Consider the following 16,369-nt stretch of genomic DNA (forward strand, 5'->3'; position numbering starts at 1 on the left):
AGCCCCTCTTTCCCTCCTGGGAAGCCTAAGCTACGCTACCTGCTTTTCTAGGGGGACCAAGGGACACGCTCGCTCGCTCTCTCACTCACACCGACAAAGACAAGACAGAGACACAAAGGGGCAACGTCCCAGGAGAGGGAGCAAGCTCTGAGCAGCAACCTGCGGCGAGCCATTCCTGACGCCCAGCAGCGGGAGAACACGGCCTCAGACTTGCCCTGGCCTGCCCAGACACCTCAAGCCCCTGACTACGCAGGGCGGCTTCAAGGCTGGACAACGAACACAGGCTGTGACATGCCCAGGCTACAGGGGGGTCACCGTGGCCAGCAGCCGCCACCAGGCACTAAGGCACCAAGGGAAACAAAGAAGCCCTGCTCCGCTGACACGGTGGCCTGCAGTCAGGATACCTCCATTTGCCCCTGGGATGTGGAGAAGGGCTCTCTCACTCTCCTTACAGTGTTTCCCGCTCTCCCTGGGCAGCCAAAGGAGAACCGTGGCAAAAGGCCAAAAACACCAAAGGAAAGACCCAGCCCTGTTTACGGGGGGGTCGCCCAATGAAAGCCAGCGGGGCACCCTGAAGGTTCCTGCTGCACTTCAACATGTGTGTCTGTCCCGATGACGGCAGGGACAGTTGTTTGCCCAGAAGGCCTGTCTTGTGCTCCCTCTTGACCTCGATGCTGCTGATCCTCCTCTGCACTCTTTCCTCGATGTCCATCTCCATCTGTTTCTCGACAGCTTCTGCAAGATAAAGAGAAGAGGGTTAGCCCTGAGGTCTCTCTATTAACCTCTACTCCTGTACAAGGACTTAAGTCTTGGAGCAGTACTTGTTTTCATTATATATTGTCTCCTGAACCCACAGCAAAATTTTAATGTGATTCATCCTCTTTTCTTTCGTTTTCCTCCCTTTTCAGCCTTCTAACCCGTTTGCTGCTTGAAAAATCTGTGGCTGGACTCGGCATGAAGTACTTATTACCATTCTTTTTCTCTTCTTACAGGAAAATTACGTCCAAGATCCTTTGTTAAACTTTGACTCCATGATTGGAAAGAACGTAAAACAGTATTCCTAATTTATGGAGTCATTCCCTAGGATGGTGAATTTTTTTTTCAGAAAAATCTGTCTCCTTCCCCCCATCAGCAAGTTTAGTTTCTACAACTAAAAGAACTGCACACATCCAGAATGCTAGTTTAGCACAGCCTGCTTAAATGTCCATTCTTTCTCCTACCTAAATTGTCTTGCCAACTTGCAGATGCCTGCTATGAAAATGCTACCAATGTCTTCCCTGAAGTACTTCTGATTTTGTCTTTAAATAGGATGGCCCCACGCTTATATCTCTCCAAGATGTTTATTCTGTCCCTAATAGTTATGCCAGATTGCTCTGAAAAATGTTTATTTTGTCCCCCATAGGCACCCTCTTTTTTTGCTTTTCCCTCAGAATTGTCACGAAACACCCTGCTGCGCTCTGATGCTGTAGTCCAACACTCCCTAGTCTCTAACAACCCAAAATGAGCCCCAGGGCAACTCTACAAGCTTTTATAGGAGCTTTTCAAAGCACCTTTCGCCTGCCCTGCCTCAGGGCTGAGGGGAGCTGCGGGGAAAGGGCACAGCTACGGCACGGCCGAGCCCCCCCCACCGCCCTCACGGCACCTGTCGCTGTCCGTGTAGCCCTCACAGCCCCCCAGGAGCATGGGGGACACCCCTTCTCCCTCCCGGAGCGGCGGGGACCCGCCTGTGCCTCCCGGAGCGGCGGGCGGGACCCGCCTCTGCCCCCCGCCCCTGCCCCGAGCGGCGGGAGGAGTGGGGGCGGGAATCCGCGGCTCCCTCACGCACTCACCGGGGACGACTCTTAACACTTTACCTCGCCTTTTCCCCTCAAAACATGTCCCAGCTCTGCCCCCACGGTTCCCTTGGCTTTACATCGCTTTGAGGCTGTGCCATAGCTGACCTCTCCCCTCAGTAACGCCACAGACACCTCACTGCTCTCCGACACGACCGCTCTGCGCCCCGTGCCCCCCGCATCGGCGTAAAATGGCGCCTCGCCTCTCCGTTCCTTGAGCCCCTCACGGTGGGCGGGGCAGCGCAGCTGAGGGGAGGGGCGGGAAAAGCCCCTGCTGGAGAGGCGGGAAATACGTGACGGGGGGGGGGCAGGGTCCCGTGCCAGGAGGCGGAACGTACGTGCGAGAGAAGCGGCGCGGCCGTGACAGACCCACCCTGGCTGACCCAGTCCGGCTGGTGCCGCCCCTCAGACCATGGCGGGACCAGCAGAGCCCTCCAGGGCTGCTGCCCCCTCCGCGGCGACACGCGGGGCACCACGCAGGGTGCTGGAGTGCGCTGCAGTTCCCGGCCAGGCGGCGTCGGCGAGGGAGAGGGGGCGGCCGAGGGCGGGATTCGAACCGGCGTTTGGGCAGAGGGGGCTCCGTCGGTAGTGCGCAGGCGCGGAGTACGAAGCGCTGTCGCCAGTGCTGCCTCTCCTGCTCGATGCCACATCCCGTGTGCGTTCATGGCGCTGTTTTCCCGCACCTGCCGCAGCCGGTGCCGCGGGAGCGCGCGGGGAACATCCCGCCGCCGGTGCGGCTGCTCCAGAGGCGTTCCTGGAGCGCGGCGCCGGCACCATCGCCCGCAGCGCCGCCGCCAAGATCGTGAGTGCCGGGGCCGCGGGGCAGGGGCTGGGCTGGGCTGGGCCTCAGTGGCACTCCATGCACGGACAAATACTCTGCGTGCAGCTCGGTGGGTGCTTTCCCGTCCTGGGGGTGAGGTGAATCCTGGGCTCCTGTGCTTTTGTCAGCCGAGATGGAAAATTCCTGCACTTGGTTTTGGCAAGTGGCAGTTTCCCAGAATTTTCTTACCTTGTTTGCTTCCTGTGGAACATGTGGACCAGCAGAACTCTCAGGGCTTGTGTTCAGAACAGGCTTGAGGAGAGTGAGTGAGGGAGTGAGGGAGTGAGTGAGTGGAGTGAGGGAGTGAGTGAGTGGAGTGAGGGAGTGGAGTGAGTGAGTGGAGGGAGGGAGTGAGTGAGTGAGTGAGTGAGGGAGTGAGTGAATGAGTGAGGGAGTGAGTGGAGTGAGTGAGTGAGGGAGTGAGTGAGTGAGTGAGTGGAGTGAGTGAGTGAGTGAGTGGAGGGAGTGAGTGAGTGAGGGAGTGAATGAGTGAGTGGAGTGAGTGAGGGAGTGAATGAGTGAGTGAGTGAATGAGTGAGTGGAGTGAGCGAGTGGAGTGAGTGAGTGGAGGGAGGGAGTGAGTGGAGTGAGTGAGGGAGTGAGTGAGGGAGTGAGTGAGTGAGTGAGTGAGGGAGTGAGTGGGTGAGTGAGTGAGGGAGTGAGGGAGTGAGTGGAGTGAGTGAGTGAGGGAGTGAGTGAGGGAGTGAGTGAGTGAGTGGAGTGAGTGAGTGAGTGAGTGAGTGGAGTGACTGAGTGAGTGAGTGGAGTGAGTGAGTGAGTGAGTGGAGGGAGTGAGTGAGTGAGTGAGTGAGGGAGTGAATGAGTGAGTGGAGTGAGTGAGGGAGTGAATGAGTGAGTGAGTGAGTGGAGTGAGTGAGTGAGTGAGTGAGGGAGTGAATGAGTGAATGAGTGAGTGAGTGAGTGGAGTGAGTGAGTGAGTGAGAAGGAGCCACAACGTGTCTTCCTTGTCCTGCACTGCAGGATCAGAATCCTGGTTTAGGTTAGGGATGCTTTTGCACTGTTGCATGTCTTCGATGGTCAGAGCCAACTTTCTGCTGGGCCACTTAGGAAGAACAGTTGCCTAGAGCTTCATGTTTGCTTTCCTTGCAGCCTGGAGTGCTGGGGGGATTCCTGAAGCTGATTGCCTTGAAAGCCAGTGATCCCCAAGGCTTTGACCTGCTAAACAGCATCATGGAGCATATGCCCCCGTGAGTATGAGCTCAAATTGCATTCAAAACTGACTTCTGTGGGCTTTGGTTCTGCAGTGTGCAGTCATGCCAAAGGTTAACACTTCAGGAGCAAAAATGTCACATTTATCAGTTAAAGAGATGGGAACAACTTTATCTGTGTTTTCTGTAAAGTGACAGCACCAGTCAAAGCCCACTGTGAACTGAATAACTGTTCTTTTAAATTTCCAGTGAATCAGTTGACTGGTACAGGAAACAGGTCTTCATTCTGCTATTCCAAAGACTTCCAAGTTCCAAACCAACAAAACTTATCAAAAGTAAGTTCCTTGCTCTGAAAAGCTCCAGTGTGACACGAGTGGTTCAGAGTGTGCAGTTGCAGAGATCAGGCATCCTGTACATGGGTGGGACTCTGGTGACTCCAGGGACTTGCTCCAAATGCTCTGGAGTCAAGGGGGGCATAAAGGGCAGTGGCCACAGCAGGTGACACTCCATGAAAACTGAGGGAATGGAACTAAAGGACTTGTGTAGTTCTCCTCCTTTCCTGGTGTGTGTGATGTCGTTACTAGTCTGAAAGTGTCTCCATTTAATCTCCAGCTAATAGCAACACACTTGCCCTGTCACACAGCACAGCCATTCTGACCACTGCTCTCTGCAGTTTGTGTTCATGCTGGGAAACATTCCATGCTTTTGTGTCATTTTGGCCTTCATGGGAATAAAGTTCTGAGGAAGGGTTTACGTTCCTCTGTCAAAGCTGTGACACATTGTTGAAATCATCCCCAGGCAGATGGCCATGCTGATGAAATTCGTGATGTTATCTCTACACAGATCACACAAGGTCTGTTATTAATCCTTTAAAATCTGCTTGATGCCTCCTGTAGAGGAGCAAGAATTACAGGGTTCTTCCAGTGGTGTTCCACCAACCAAATGGAAGTGGTGCTTCCAGCGTTCCACGTTTCAGTGTTGTGGTGCCCGAGAAGATGAGCAGTTTTTAGGCAAACTTTGGAGCAGCAAGTTAATGCCCTTCAGTAAAAGGGAACATTTATGAAGGCTGCCCTTTCTGTCTCCTTGTTAGAATGCATTTTGCTGCTGACTCTAAAGCAATTCTGAGCGTTCTTGTGAAGCACAGGCTGTCCTCACCTGTTCACTGTTCCCCTCCCCTCTCCCCCCAGGATTCCTTTGCTGCAGGCCCTCCCTCCTTGGCTTGTTTGAGCTGCTTGAGGATGACACGACCCCTGACAAGGAGCACTTCATTGACACAGAGGATACTCCAGGCTATCAGACTGCATTCTCCCAGCTGGCCTTTGCTGGGAAGGAAGAACATGATCCTGTGGGGCAAATGGTGAACAATCCCAGGATCCAGCTGGTTCACAGCGTGCCCAGGCAGGGTAGGTGGCTTGGGCTCTGCATCCCTGGGCTGCATTCAGCAGAGAAGAAATGCCTCTGTGAGAATGGTCTCTTGCTAAGGTTTGTTAATCAGCAAAATGAAGTGTGTTGTAGGCAGAAGGCAAGATCTTGCTGTGTCTTCTTGTTCATTGGAACTTGGCTTTTGTAAGGTTTTCCTGGTAACCTCAGAAAGGCCTTATTTTTCACAGCACTTGGTTTAGCAATCAGCTCAAATATATGCTATTTTAAAGATGAAGATTTATCCCCTTGATGGCCTATAACTAATGGTTGTCTCCTGTTCAGTTGCACGGACGTGGGAGATTCAGGCAGCTCATATAAAATTAGACATTTTGAGTGCACAGCTAACTCTTACCCCAGATAGTGTTTGTTTTGTTCAAGATTTGGGTAAGTAAAGATTGTCTGAGAGATGAGCTGTTTCTCCCTCCATAACTGCTGCTCTGAGAGTGTCTGAGCTTGTGCCCTGTGCATGAAGAGCCATGGCAGTGGCTGAGTGTCCCTGAGCCCTCTGCTGTGTCTGTGCTGCAGGTTCTGTGCCTGCTGAGTGTCCCTGAGCCCTCTGCTGTGTCTGTGCTGCAGGTTCTGTGCCTGCTGAGTGTCCCTGAGCCCTCTGCTGTGTCTGTGCTGCAGGTTCTGTGCATGCTGAGTGTCCCTGAGCCCTCAGCTGTGTCTGTGCTGCTCTGTCTGTGCCTGCTGAGTGTCCCTGAGCCCTCTGCTGTGTCTGTGCTGCAGGTTCTGTGGATGCTGAGTGTCCCTGAGCCCTCTGCTGTGTCTGTGCTGCAGGTTCTGTGCCTGCTGAGTGTCCCTGAGCCCTCTGCTGTGTCTGTGCTGCTCTGTCTGTGCCTGCTGAGTGTCCCTGAGCCCTCTGCTTTGTCTGTGCTGCAGGTTCTGTGCCTGCTGAGTGTCCCTGAGCCCTCTGCTGTGTCTGTGCTGCAGGTTCTGTGCCTGCTGAGTGTCCCTGAGCCCTCTGCTGTGTCTGTGCTGCTCTGTCTGTGATCTGCTGAGTGTCCCTGAGCCCTCTGCTGTGTCTGTGCTGCAGGTTCTGTGCCTGCTGAGTGTCCCTGAGCCCTCTGCTGTGTCTGTGCTGCAGGTTCTGTGCCTGCTGAGTGTCCCTGAGCCCTCTGCTGTGTCTGTGCTGCAGGTTCTGTGCCTGCTGAGTGTCCCTGAGCCCTCTGCTGTGTCTGTGCTGCAGGTTCTGTGCATGCTGAGTGTCCCTGAGCCCTCTGCTGTGTCTGTGCTGCAGGTTCTGTGCCTGCTGAGTGTCCCTGAGCCCTCTGCTGTGTCTGTGCTGCAGGTTCTGTGCCTGCTGAGTGTCCCTGAGCCCTGTGCTGTGTCTGTGCTGCAGGTTCTGTGCCTGCTGAGTGTCCTTGAGCCCTCTGCTGTGTCTGTGCTGCTCTGTCTGTGCCTGCTGAGTGTCCTTGAGCCCTCTGCTGTGTCTGTGCTGCAGGTTCTGTGGATGCTGAGTGTCCCTGAGCCCTCTGCTGTGTCTGTGCTGCAGGTTCTGTGGATGCTGAGTGTCCCTGAGCCCTCTGCTGTGTCTGTGCTGCAGGTTCTGTGGATGCTGAGTGTCCCTGAGCCCTCTGCTGTGTCTGTGCTGCTCTGTCTGTGCCTGCTGAGTGTCCCTGAGCCCTCTGCTGTGTCTGTGCTGCTCTGTCTGTGCCTGCTGAGTGTCCCTGAGCCCTCTGCTGTGTCTGTGCTGCTCTGTCTGTGCCTGCTGAGTGTCCCTGAGCCCTCAGCTGTGTCTGTGCTGCAGGTTCTGTGCCTGCTGAGTGTCCCTGAGCCCTCAGCTGTGTCTGTGCTGCTCTGTCTGTGCCTGCTGAGTGTCCCTGAGCCCTCTGCTGTGTCTGTGCTGCAGGTTCTGTGGATGCTGAGTGTCCCTGAGCCCTCAGCTGTGTCTGTGCTGCTCTGTCTGTGCCTGCTGAGTGTCCCTGAGCCCTCAGCTGTGTCTGTGCTGCTCTGTCTGTGCCTGCTGAGTGTCCCTGAGCCCTCTGCTGTGTCTGTGCTGTAGGTTCTGTGCCTGCTGAGTGTCCCTGAGCCCTCTGCTGTGTCTGTGCTGCAGGTTCTGTGCCTGCTGAGTGTCCCTGAGCCCTCTGCTGTGTCTGTGCTGCAGGTTCTGTGCCTGCTGAGTGTCCCTGAGCCCTGTGCTGTGTCTGTGCTGCTCTGTCTGTGCCTGCTGAGTGTCCCTGAGCCCTCTGCTGTGTCTGTGCTGCAGGTTCTGTGCCTGCTGAGTGTCCCTGAGCCCTCTGCTGTGTCTGTGCTGCAGGTTCTGTGCCTGCTGAGTGTCCCTGAGCCCTCTGCTGTGTCTGTGCTGCTCTGTCTGTGCCTGCTGAGTGTCCCTGAGCCCTCTGCTGTGTCTGTGCTGCAGGTTCTGTGCCTGCTGAGTGTCCCTGAGCCCTCTGCTGTGTCTGTGCTGCAGGTTCTGTGCATGCTGAGTGTCCCTGAGCCCTCTGCTGTGTCTGTGCTGCAGGTTCTGTGCCTGCTGAGTGTCCCTGAGCCCCCTGCTGTGTCTGTGCTGCAGGTTCTGTGCCTGCTGAGTGTCCCTGAGCCCTCTGCTGTGTCTGTGCTGCAGGTTCTGTGCATGCTGAGTGTCCCTGAGCCCTCTGCTGTGTCTGTGCTGCAGGTTCTGTGCATGCTGAGCACCAGCCTGAATGCAGTGACAGTCTGGAAAAGAATTGCTTTTCTTGGGATTGTATCTCGGCAGTTTGAGCTGCTAAAAAATGAGGGCATTGCTGATGCTGTTAATATGAGCAGCTGCATTGTGCCTGGAGAGGACCCAGACCCACAGTCCTAGTGCAGCTTCCCTGGGACAGGGACAGTGCCAGGAGTTAAGCAAGTCCCTGCAAAGGATGGAGTAAATCTGCTCCTTGCATCTGTAAGGAAAGACTGAGTAGTAGGGAAGGGGAGCATTTATGTGCTGTATTGAGATTTCCATCTGCTCCCACGTGCAGCAGTGATGGGGTGGCTGGGTTTGGTCTGGGCCTGTGAGGATCAGCCCTAAACAACCCCACCTCACCAGAGGGCCCTGAATCCTCAAGGGAAATGTCCAGTACGAACCAGACCAGTCGGTAGTCATTGCAGAGGAAAAACCATGTGAAAGAAAAGGTACTTCTGTTCTTCGTGGCAATCCTGTAATGCCTTGTGTAGTCTCTGTGTGCTGTTCTTGGAGTGACCACCCCGTGTGTGTCTAACAAAACCTGTTAGAAAGGTAGTCAGGGATTGGAATTGGGGTCTGATCCCTACAGACTCTTGCAAAGCCTGAAGGACTGCAGTGATGAGTGTGCTCAGCAAAGGAGGTTTCTCAGTATCTGCTCAGATTTCCCTCAGCTCTGGGGGCCTGGTGGCCAGCTGGAGGTGGCGGGGACACACATGGGACCCCTTGAGCTTTGTGGGAGGAGCTGGGGGTTGGCACGGTGCGATTTTTTGTTCTTTGGGTTTTTTTCCTGGTTTTCTGGTTTCCTTTTTGAGCTCTGTGGTGCTAGGGAGAAAAATCTGGAAACAAATCAAACTGAAGGGATTTGCTGAGTTGCTTTGCAGAGAAGTGCCACCTTCAGAGGATGCACAAATCCACCAGGAAGTCAACGAAGGAGCTGTGGAAAGTGCAGCAGAGTGCAGGGAGCAGCCACTGTCCCAGCTCCCTGGTTTTGGGGGCATTAGTCCACCTACGGAAAGGAAAAAAGCCTCCCCGTCTTGTTTTCAGCCCTGCAGAGGAATGTCGTGTTCCAGAATTTCGGAGGGATTTGTGTGTGTCCTGTGCTGGCAGCTGCGTGTCTTGGGAGGCCATGGAGTGACATACATTGGGGGGACACGGGGGGAGGACAAGGGGAGGACATGGGGGGGGACACGGGGAGGACATGGGGGGGGACATCAGGAGGACATGGGAGGACATCAGGGGGACATGGGGGTACATCGAGGGGACATGGGGAGGACATGAGGGAGATGGGGTGGACATGGGGGACGCAGGGGACATGGAGGAAACATGGGGGGAACACTGGGGACATGGGAAGGCTATGGGGGGACATGCAGGGGACATGGGACGTCCAGGGAAGTCCGAGAGGGCCCAGGGGTGTCCAGAGGGGTCCAAAGTGTTTTGGGGGGTCCAGGAGAGTTCAAGTTGGTCCAGGAGGGTCCAGGGGTTTTCCCTGGGGGTATGAGGGGGTGGTCCATGGGGGCCCTAGGAGGATTCAGGGTGGTCCAGGAATGTTCAGGAGGGTCCAGGGGGTTTTAAGGGAGTGGAAGGGGGTTTCAGAGGGGTCCAAGGGGGTCCAGGAGAGATTCGGAGGGTCCAGGGGGTTTTGGGGGGGTCCAGGAGTGTCCAGGGGAGTCTCAGAGGTGTCCAGAAAGGTTCAAAGGGGTCCAGAAGGGTCTAAGGAGGGTCCAAGGGGTCCCAGGCAGGTTTGAGAGGGGTCTAGGGGGTTTCAGGGGGTTTGGAGGGGTCCAGGGGAGTCCAAGTATGATTCAAGAGGGTCCAAGGTTTTTGAGAGTGTCAAGGGGGGCTGGGGGGTGGTGCAAGGTGGTCCAAGAGAGTTGAGGAAAGTCCAAGGGGGATTCAGGGGAGTTCAGGAGGGTCCAAAGGGATCCAGGAGAAGTCAGAGAGGAATGAGGGGGGTCTCACAGTGGATGAAGGTGGTAAGGTGGGTCTCAGAGGAGTCACAGGGAGGTAAGGGGAGGTAAGAGTGGTCAGGGGGTGCCTGGGGCACTCAGAGACCCCCATTGCCCACAGCCCAGCAATGTCGGCCCTTGGGAACCTCCCTTGGGGACCCCGGGTGCCCGAAATGTCGTCCCTCGGGAACCCCCCCTTCGAGGAGCCCCGGCGCCCGAGGTGTCGCCCCTCGGCAACACCCCCTTGGGGAACCCCGGCGCCCGAGGTGTCGCACCTCGGCCAGCACGCCCTTGGGGAGCCTCGGCGCCCGAGGTGTCGCCCCATGGACAACCTCCTTGGGGACCCCAGAGACCCACCCACGGACCCCCCAGGGACCCCCAGAGACCCCAGAGATTCCCAGACACTCCCAGGGACCCTCCAGGGACCCCCAGGACGCTACAGAGATCTCCCAGAGAACCCCCAGTTTCCCCCAGAGACCCCCCAGAAACTGTCAGAGACTCCCAGACACCCCCAGACACCCCAGGGACCCCCCTAGACCTCCAGACACCCCCCAGGGACTCCCAGACGCCCCCACGGAGCTCCAGGCCCCCCCCCAGGGCACCCCCAGAGACCCCCAGAGACTCTCAGAGACCCCCCAGGGACCCCCAGAGAGCCCACTGGGACTCCCCAGGGACCCCCAGAGACTCCCCATAGATCACCAGGGACCGCCCAAGGACCCCCGCAGGCCCCCAGACACCCCCAGAGACTCCCAGGGGCCCCCAGAAACTCCCAGAGATCCCTAAGGGACCCGCAGAGACCCCTCAGGGACCCCCAGAGACTCCCAGACACCCCAGAGACTCCCAGAAACCCTCAGAGACCCCCCAGGGACCTCCAGAGACCCCAGAGACTCCAAGAGACCCCCAGGGACCCCCCAGGGACCACCAGAGACCCCACAGAGATTTTCAGAGACCTCCAGGGACTCCCAGACACCCGCCGAGATCCCCCAGGGACGCCCAGAGACCCTCCATAGATCACCAGGGACTGCCCAAGGACCCCCACAGACCCCCAGACACCCCCAGAGACTCCCAGGGGCCCCCAGAAACTCCCAGAGACCCCTCAGGGACCCGCAGAGACCCCTGAGGGACCCCCAGAGACTTCTAGACACCCGCCAGGAACCCTCAGATGCCCCCAGAGACCCCCAGAGATCCCCAGAGACCCCCAGACCCCTCCAGGGACCCCCAGACACCCGCAGAGACCCGCAGGGACCCCCAGGGACCCCCAGAGACCCCCCAGAGACTCTCAGAGACCTCCAGGGACTCACAGACACACGCCGAGACACCCCAGGGACCCCCAGAGACCCCCAGACACACGCCAGGGACCCTCAGACACCCCCAGAGACCTCCAGGGACCCCCAGAGACCCTCCAGAGACCCCCAGAGACTCTCAGAGATCCCCCAGAGACCCCACAGGGACCCCCAAGGACCCCCTAGGGACCCCCACAGAACCCCAGAGACCCCCCCTGTGACCCCCAAAGAACTCCCCTGGGGATCTCCTGGGACCCCCCAGAAACCCCCAGACACCCCCAGAGACTCCCAGAGACCCCCCAGGGACCCTCAGACACCCCCAGAGACTCATAGAGACCCCAAGAGACCCCCAGAGACACTCAGAGATCCCCCAGGGACCCACAGGAACCCCTCAAAGATCCACCAGAGACCCCCAGAGACCCTCAGGGACCGCCCAGGGACCCCCATAGACCGCCCAGAGATCACGAGATGCCCCCCAGGGACCTCCAGAGACCCCTCCAGAGATCACGAGAAACCCCTCCGAGACCCCCAGGGACCTCCAGAGACCCCCAGGGACCCACCTTGGGACCCCCAGAGGACCCCAGGGACCCACAGGAACCCCTCATAGATCCACCAGAGACCCCCATAGATCCCACAGAGACCTGCAGAGAACCCCAGAGACCACCAGAGATGCTCCGGAGACACCCCAGAGACCCCCACAGAGATCCCCGGTGCCCGAAATGTCGTCCCTCGGGGAACCCCCTTGGGGACCCCCGGTGCCCGAAATGTCGTCCCTCAGGGAACCCCCTTGGGGAGCCCCGGCGCCCGAGGTGTCGCCCCTCGGCAACCCCCCCCTTCGGGGACTTCCGGCGCCCGAAACGTCGCCCCTTGGGGACCCCCCATTTGGGGACCCCCGGTGCCCGAGGTGTCGCCCCTCGGCAACCACCCCGTGGGGAGCCCCGGTGCCCGAAATGCCGTCCCTCGGCCAACCTCCTTGGGGACCCCAGAGACCCCCAGAGACCCTCCCAGGGACTCCACAGGGACCCCCAGAGACCCCAGAGATTCCCAGACACTCCCAGGGACCCTCCAGGGACCCCCAGGACGCTACAGAGATCTCCCAGAGAACCCCCAGTTTCCCCCAGAGACCCCCCAGAAACTGTCAGAGACCCCCAGACACCCCCAGACACCCCAGGGACCCCCCTAGACCTCCAGACACCCCCCAGGGACTCCCAGACGCCCCCACGGACCCCCGGGGCCCCCCCAGGGACCCCCCAGAGACCCCCAGAGACTCTCAGAAACCCCCCAGGGACCCCCAGAGAGCCCACTGGGACTCCCCAGGGACCCCCAGAGACTCCCCATAGATCACCAGGGACCGCCCAAGGACCCCCGCAGACCCCCAGACACCCCCAGAGACTCCCAGGGGCCCCCAGAAACTCCCAGAGATCCCTCAGGGACCCGCAGAGACCCCTCAGGGACCCCCAGAGACTCCCAGACACCCCAGAGACTCCCAGACACCCCAGGGAACTCCAGAGACCCCAGAGACTCCAAGAGACCCCCAGAGACCCCCACGGACCCCCAGGGACCACCAGAGACCCCCCAGAGATTCTCAGAGACCTCCAGGGACTCCCAGACACCCGCCGAGACCCCCCAGGGACCGCCAGAGACCCTCCATAGATCACCAGGGACTGCCCAAGGACCCTCACAGACCCCCAGAGATTCCCAGGGGCCCCCAGAAACTCCCAGAGACCCCTCAGGGACCCGCAGAGACCCCTGAGGGACCCCCAGAGACTCCCAGACACCCGCCAGGAACCCTCAGATGCCCCCAGAGACCCCCAGAGATCCCCAGAGACCCCCAGACCCCTCCAGGGACCCCCCAGACACCCCCAGAGACCCCCAGGGAACCCAGAGACCCCCAGAGACTCTCAGAGACCTTCAGGGACTCCCAGACACACGCCGAGACACCCCAGGGACCCCCACAGACCCCCAGACACACGCCAGGGACCCTCAGATTCCCCCAGAGACCCCCAGAGATCCCCAGACCCCTCCAGGGAACCCCAGACACCCTCAGAGACCCCCAGAGACCCTCCAGAGACCCCCAGAGACTCTCAGAGATCCCCCAGAGACCCCACAGGGACCCCCAAGGACCCCCTAGGGACCCCCACAGATCCCCAGAGACCCCCCGTGTGACCCCCAAAGAACTCCCCTGGGGATCTCCTGGGACCCCCCAGAAACCCCCAGACACCCCCAGAGACTCCCAGAGACCCCCCAGGGACCCTCAGACACCCCCAGAGACTCATAGAGACCCCCAGAGACTCTCAGAGATCGCCCAGGGACCCACAGGAACCCCTCAAAGATCCACCAGAGACCCCCAGAGACCCTCAGGGACCCCCCAGGGACCCCCATAGACCGCCCAGAGATCACGAGATGCCCCCCAGGGACCTCCAGAGACCCCTCCAGAGATCACGAGACACCCCTCCGAGACCCCCAGGGACCTCCAGAGACCCCGAGGGACCCACCTTGGGACCCCCAGAGGACCCCAGGGACCCACAGGAACCCCTCATAGATCCACCAGAGACCCCCATAGATCCCACAGAGACCTGTAGAGAACCCCAGAGACCACCAGAGATGCTCCGGAGACACCCCAGAGACCCCCACAGAGATCCCCGGTGCCCGAAATGTCGTCCCTCGGGGAACCCCCTTGGGGACCCCCGGTGCCCGAAATGTCGTCCCTCGGGGAACCCCCTTGGGGAGCCCCGGCGCCCGAGGTGTCGCCCCTCGGCAACCCCCCCCTTCGGGGCCTTCCGGCGCCCGAAATGTCGCCCCTTGGGGACCCCCCATTTGGGGACCCCCGGTGCCCGAGGTGTCGCCCCTCGGCAACCACCCCGTGGGGAGCCCCGGTGCCCGAAATGCCGTCCCTCGGCCAACCTCCTTGGGGACCCCAGGCGTGGCCGTGGGACAGAGGCGCGGCCAGCGGGGCAGGGGCGTGGTCAGTGGGGCAAAAGCGTGGCCAGCCGGGCAGGTGCGTGGCCAGCGGGGCAGGGGCGTGGCCAGAGGACAGAGGCGCGGCCAGCGGAGCAGAGGCGTGGCCAGCGGGGCAGAGGCGTGGCCAGCGGGGCAGGGGCGTGGCCAGGGTACAGAGGCGTGGCCAGCGGGGCAGAGGCGTGGCCAGCAAGGCAGAGGCGTGGCCAGCGGGGCAGGGGCGTGGCCAGCCGCGCAGAAGCGTGGCCAAAGGACAGAGGCGTGGCCAGCGGGGCAGGGACGTGGCCAGCGAGGCAGGGGCGTGGCCAGCGGGGCAGGGGCGTGGCCAGCGGGGCAGAGGCGCGGCCAGCCGGGCAAGGGCGTGGCCAGCGGGGCAGGGGCGTGGCCAGGGGACAGAGGCGTGGCCAGCGGGGCAGAGGCGTGGCCAGCGGGGCAGAGGCGTGGCCAGCGGGGCAGAGGCGTGGCCAGCGGGGCAGAGGCGTGGCCAGCGGGGCAGGGGCGTGGCCAGCGGGGCAGGGGCGTGGCCGGGGACAGAGGCGTGGCCAGCAAGGCAGGGGCGTGGCCAGCGGGGCAGGGGCGTGGCCAGCGGTAATGGACATAATTCGATCGGAGTGACCTGTGGGCAGATTTTCAAGTTTGGAGGCAATGGAGTTTTTAATCATGAAGCCAACTCCTGAAAGGTGTCTTTGGGTTTGGGTTTGCCTGACCAGTAGAGTGTGCAGCCAGCACCATGTTCTTTAAGGCTGCCCCTTCCTCATGAACACGAACTTCACTGAGAGCAGCAGTGTCAATGTTGAGCCGTGACAGTTCGTGGGCAATTAGAGCACAACGACGCTCAGGACGTCCACTCTCCCCAGTATCAAGCGTGGTTCTGATGTTCCAACATGCCAGTGTTAGTTTGAGCACACCTTTGCAGGTAGGTGTATCCTTTGGATTCTCTGCTTTTGTTTGACCACATGGAAGATGCTGGTTGGCCGCGGTTCTCCAACCGGGTGTGGATCTGACCTTGTTTAGGCCACCTTTGCTAGGCCCTCTCCGTGTGGAGCAAGCAGTGCTGTCCCTAGAAAAGGCTGCTTGGTCGTTCAGGATGCAACTCCACGAGACTGTCATTTTGTTCTTTGGGGTTTTTTCCTGGTTTTCTGATTTCCTTTTTGAGCTCTGTGGTGCTAGGGAGAAAAATCTGGAAACAAATCAAACTGAAGGGATTTGCTGAGTTGCTTTGCAGAGAAGTGCCACCTTCAGAGGATGCACAAATCCACCAGGAAGTCAACGAAGGAGCTGTGGAAAGTGCAGCAGAGTGCAGGGAGCAGCCACTGTCCCAGCTCCCTGGTTTTGGGGGCATTAGTCCACCTACGGAAAGGAAAAAAGCCTCCCCGTCTTGTTTTCAGCCCTGCAGAGGAATGTCACGTTCCAGAATTTCGGAGGGATTTGTGTGTGTCCTGTGCTGGCAGCTGCGTGTCTTGGGAGGCCATGGAGTGACATACATTGGGGGGACACGGGGGGAGGACAAGGGGAGGACATGGGGGGACATCAGGGGGACATGGGGGGGACATCAGGGGGACATGGGGGTACATCGAGGGGACATGGGGAGGGCATGAGGGAGATGGGGTGGACATGGGGGATGCAGGGGACATGGGGGAAACTTGGGGGGGACACTGAGGACATGGGAAGGATATGGGGGGACATGGGACGTCCAGGGAAGTCCGAGAGGGCCCAGGGGGGTCCAGAGGGGTCCAAAGCATTTTGGGGAGTCCAGGAGGGTTCAAGTTGGTCCAGAAGGGTCCAGGGGTTTTCCCTGGGGGTATGAGGGGGGGGTCCATGAGGGCCCTAGGAGGATTCAAGGTGGTCCAGGAATGTTCAGGAGAGTCCAGAAGGGTTCAGGGGGTTTTAAGGGAGTGGACTGGGGGTCTCAGGCGGGTTTGAGAGGGGTCCAGGGGGCTTCAGGGGGTTTGGAGGGGTCCACGGGAGTCCAAGTGTGATTCAAGAGGGTCCAAGGGGTCCAAGGTTTTTGGGAGTGTCAAGGGGGGGTGGAGGGTGGTGCAAGGTGGTCCAAGAGAGTTGAGGAAAGTCCAAGGGGGATTCAGGAGGGTCCAGGGGAGTTCAGGAGGGTCCAAAGGGATCCAGGAGAAGTCAGAGAGGAATGAGGGGGGTCTCACAGTGGATGAAGGTGGTAAGGTGGGTCTCAGAGGAGTCACAGGGAGGTAAGGGGAGGTAAGAGTGGTCAGGGGGTGCCTGGGGCACTCAGGGACCCCCATTGCCCACAGCCCAGCAATGTCGGCCCTCGGGAAC

At 59.4% G+C, this 16,369-nt stretch overlaps 1 protein-coding gene across 1 annotated transcript; it reads left to right on the plus strand.

Moving 5' to 3' along the window:
- Window positions 1-2,244: 2,244 nt before the first annotated feature.
- LOC139678403 (exportin-2-like) lies at window positions 2,245-5,653 on the plus strand. Its single transcript, XM_071569207.1, has 5 exons — window positions 2,245-2,352; window positions 2,422-2,634; window positions 3,763-3,860; window positions 4,071-4,156; window positions 5,009-5,653. Exons 1-5 carry the CDS (start codon window positions 2,245-2,247, stop codon window positions 5,389-5,391), a joined length of 888 nt encoding a protein of 295 aa, XP_071425308.1. The 3' UTR covers window positions 5,392-5,653.
- Window positions 5,654-16,369: the final 10,716 nt, after the last annotated feature.

The sequence above is a fragment of the Pithys albifrons genome, chromosome 1 (genome assembly GCF_047495875.1).
Source record: "Pithys albifrons albifrons isolate INPA30051 chromosome 1, PitAlb_v1, whole genome shotgun sequence".
In the NCBI taxonomy this organism is placed as follows: domain Eukaryota; kingdom Metazoa; phylum Chordata; class Aves; order Passeriformes; family Thamnophilidae; genus Pithys; species Pithys albifrons.

Coding starts and splice junctions, on each gene's coding strand:
- LOC139678403 (XM_071569207.1), top strand. CDS start 2,245: ATGGCGGGACCAGCAGAGCCCTCCAGGGCTGCTGCCCCCTCCGCGGCG. Junction 2,353..2,421: donor TTCCCGGCCAGGCGGCGTCG/GCGAGGGAGAGG, acceptor CTCCGTCGGTAG/TGCGCAGGCGCGGAGTACGA. Junction 3,861..4,070: donor ATCATGGAGCATATGCCCCC/GTGAGTATGAGC, acceptor TTAAATTTCCAG/TGAATCAGTTGACTGGTACA.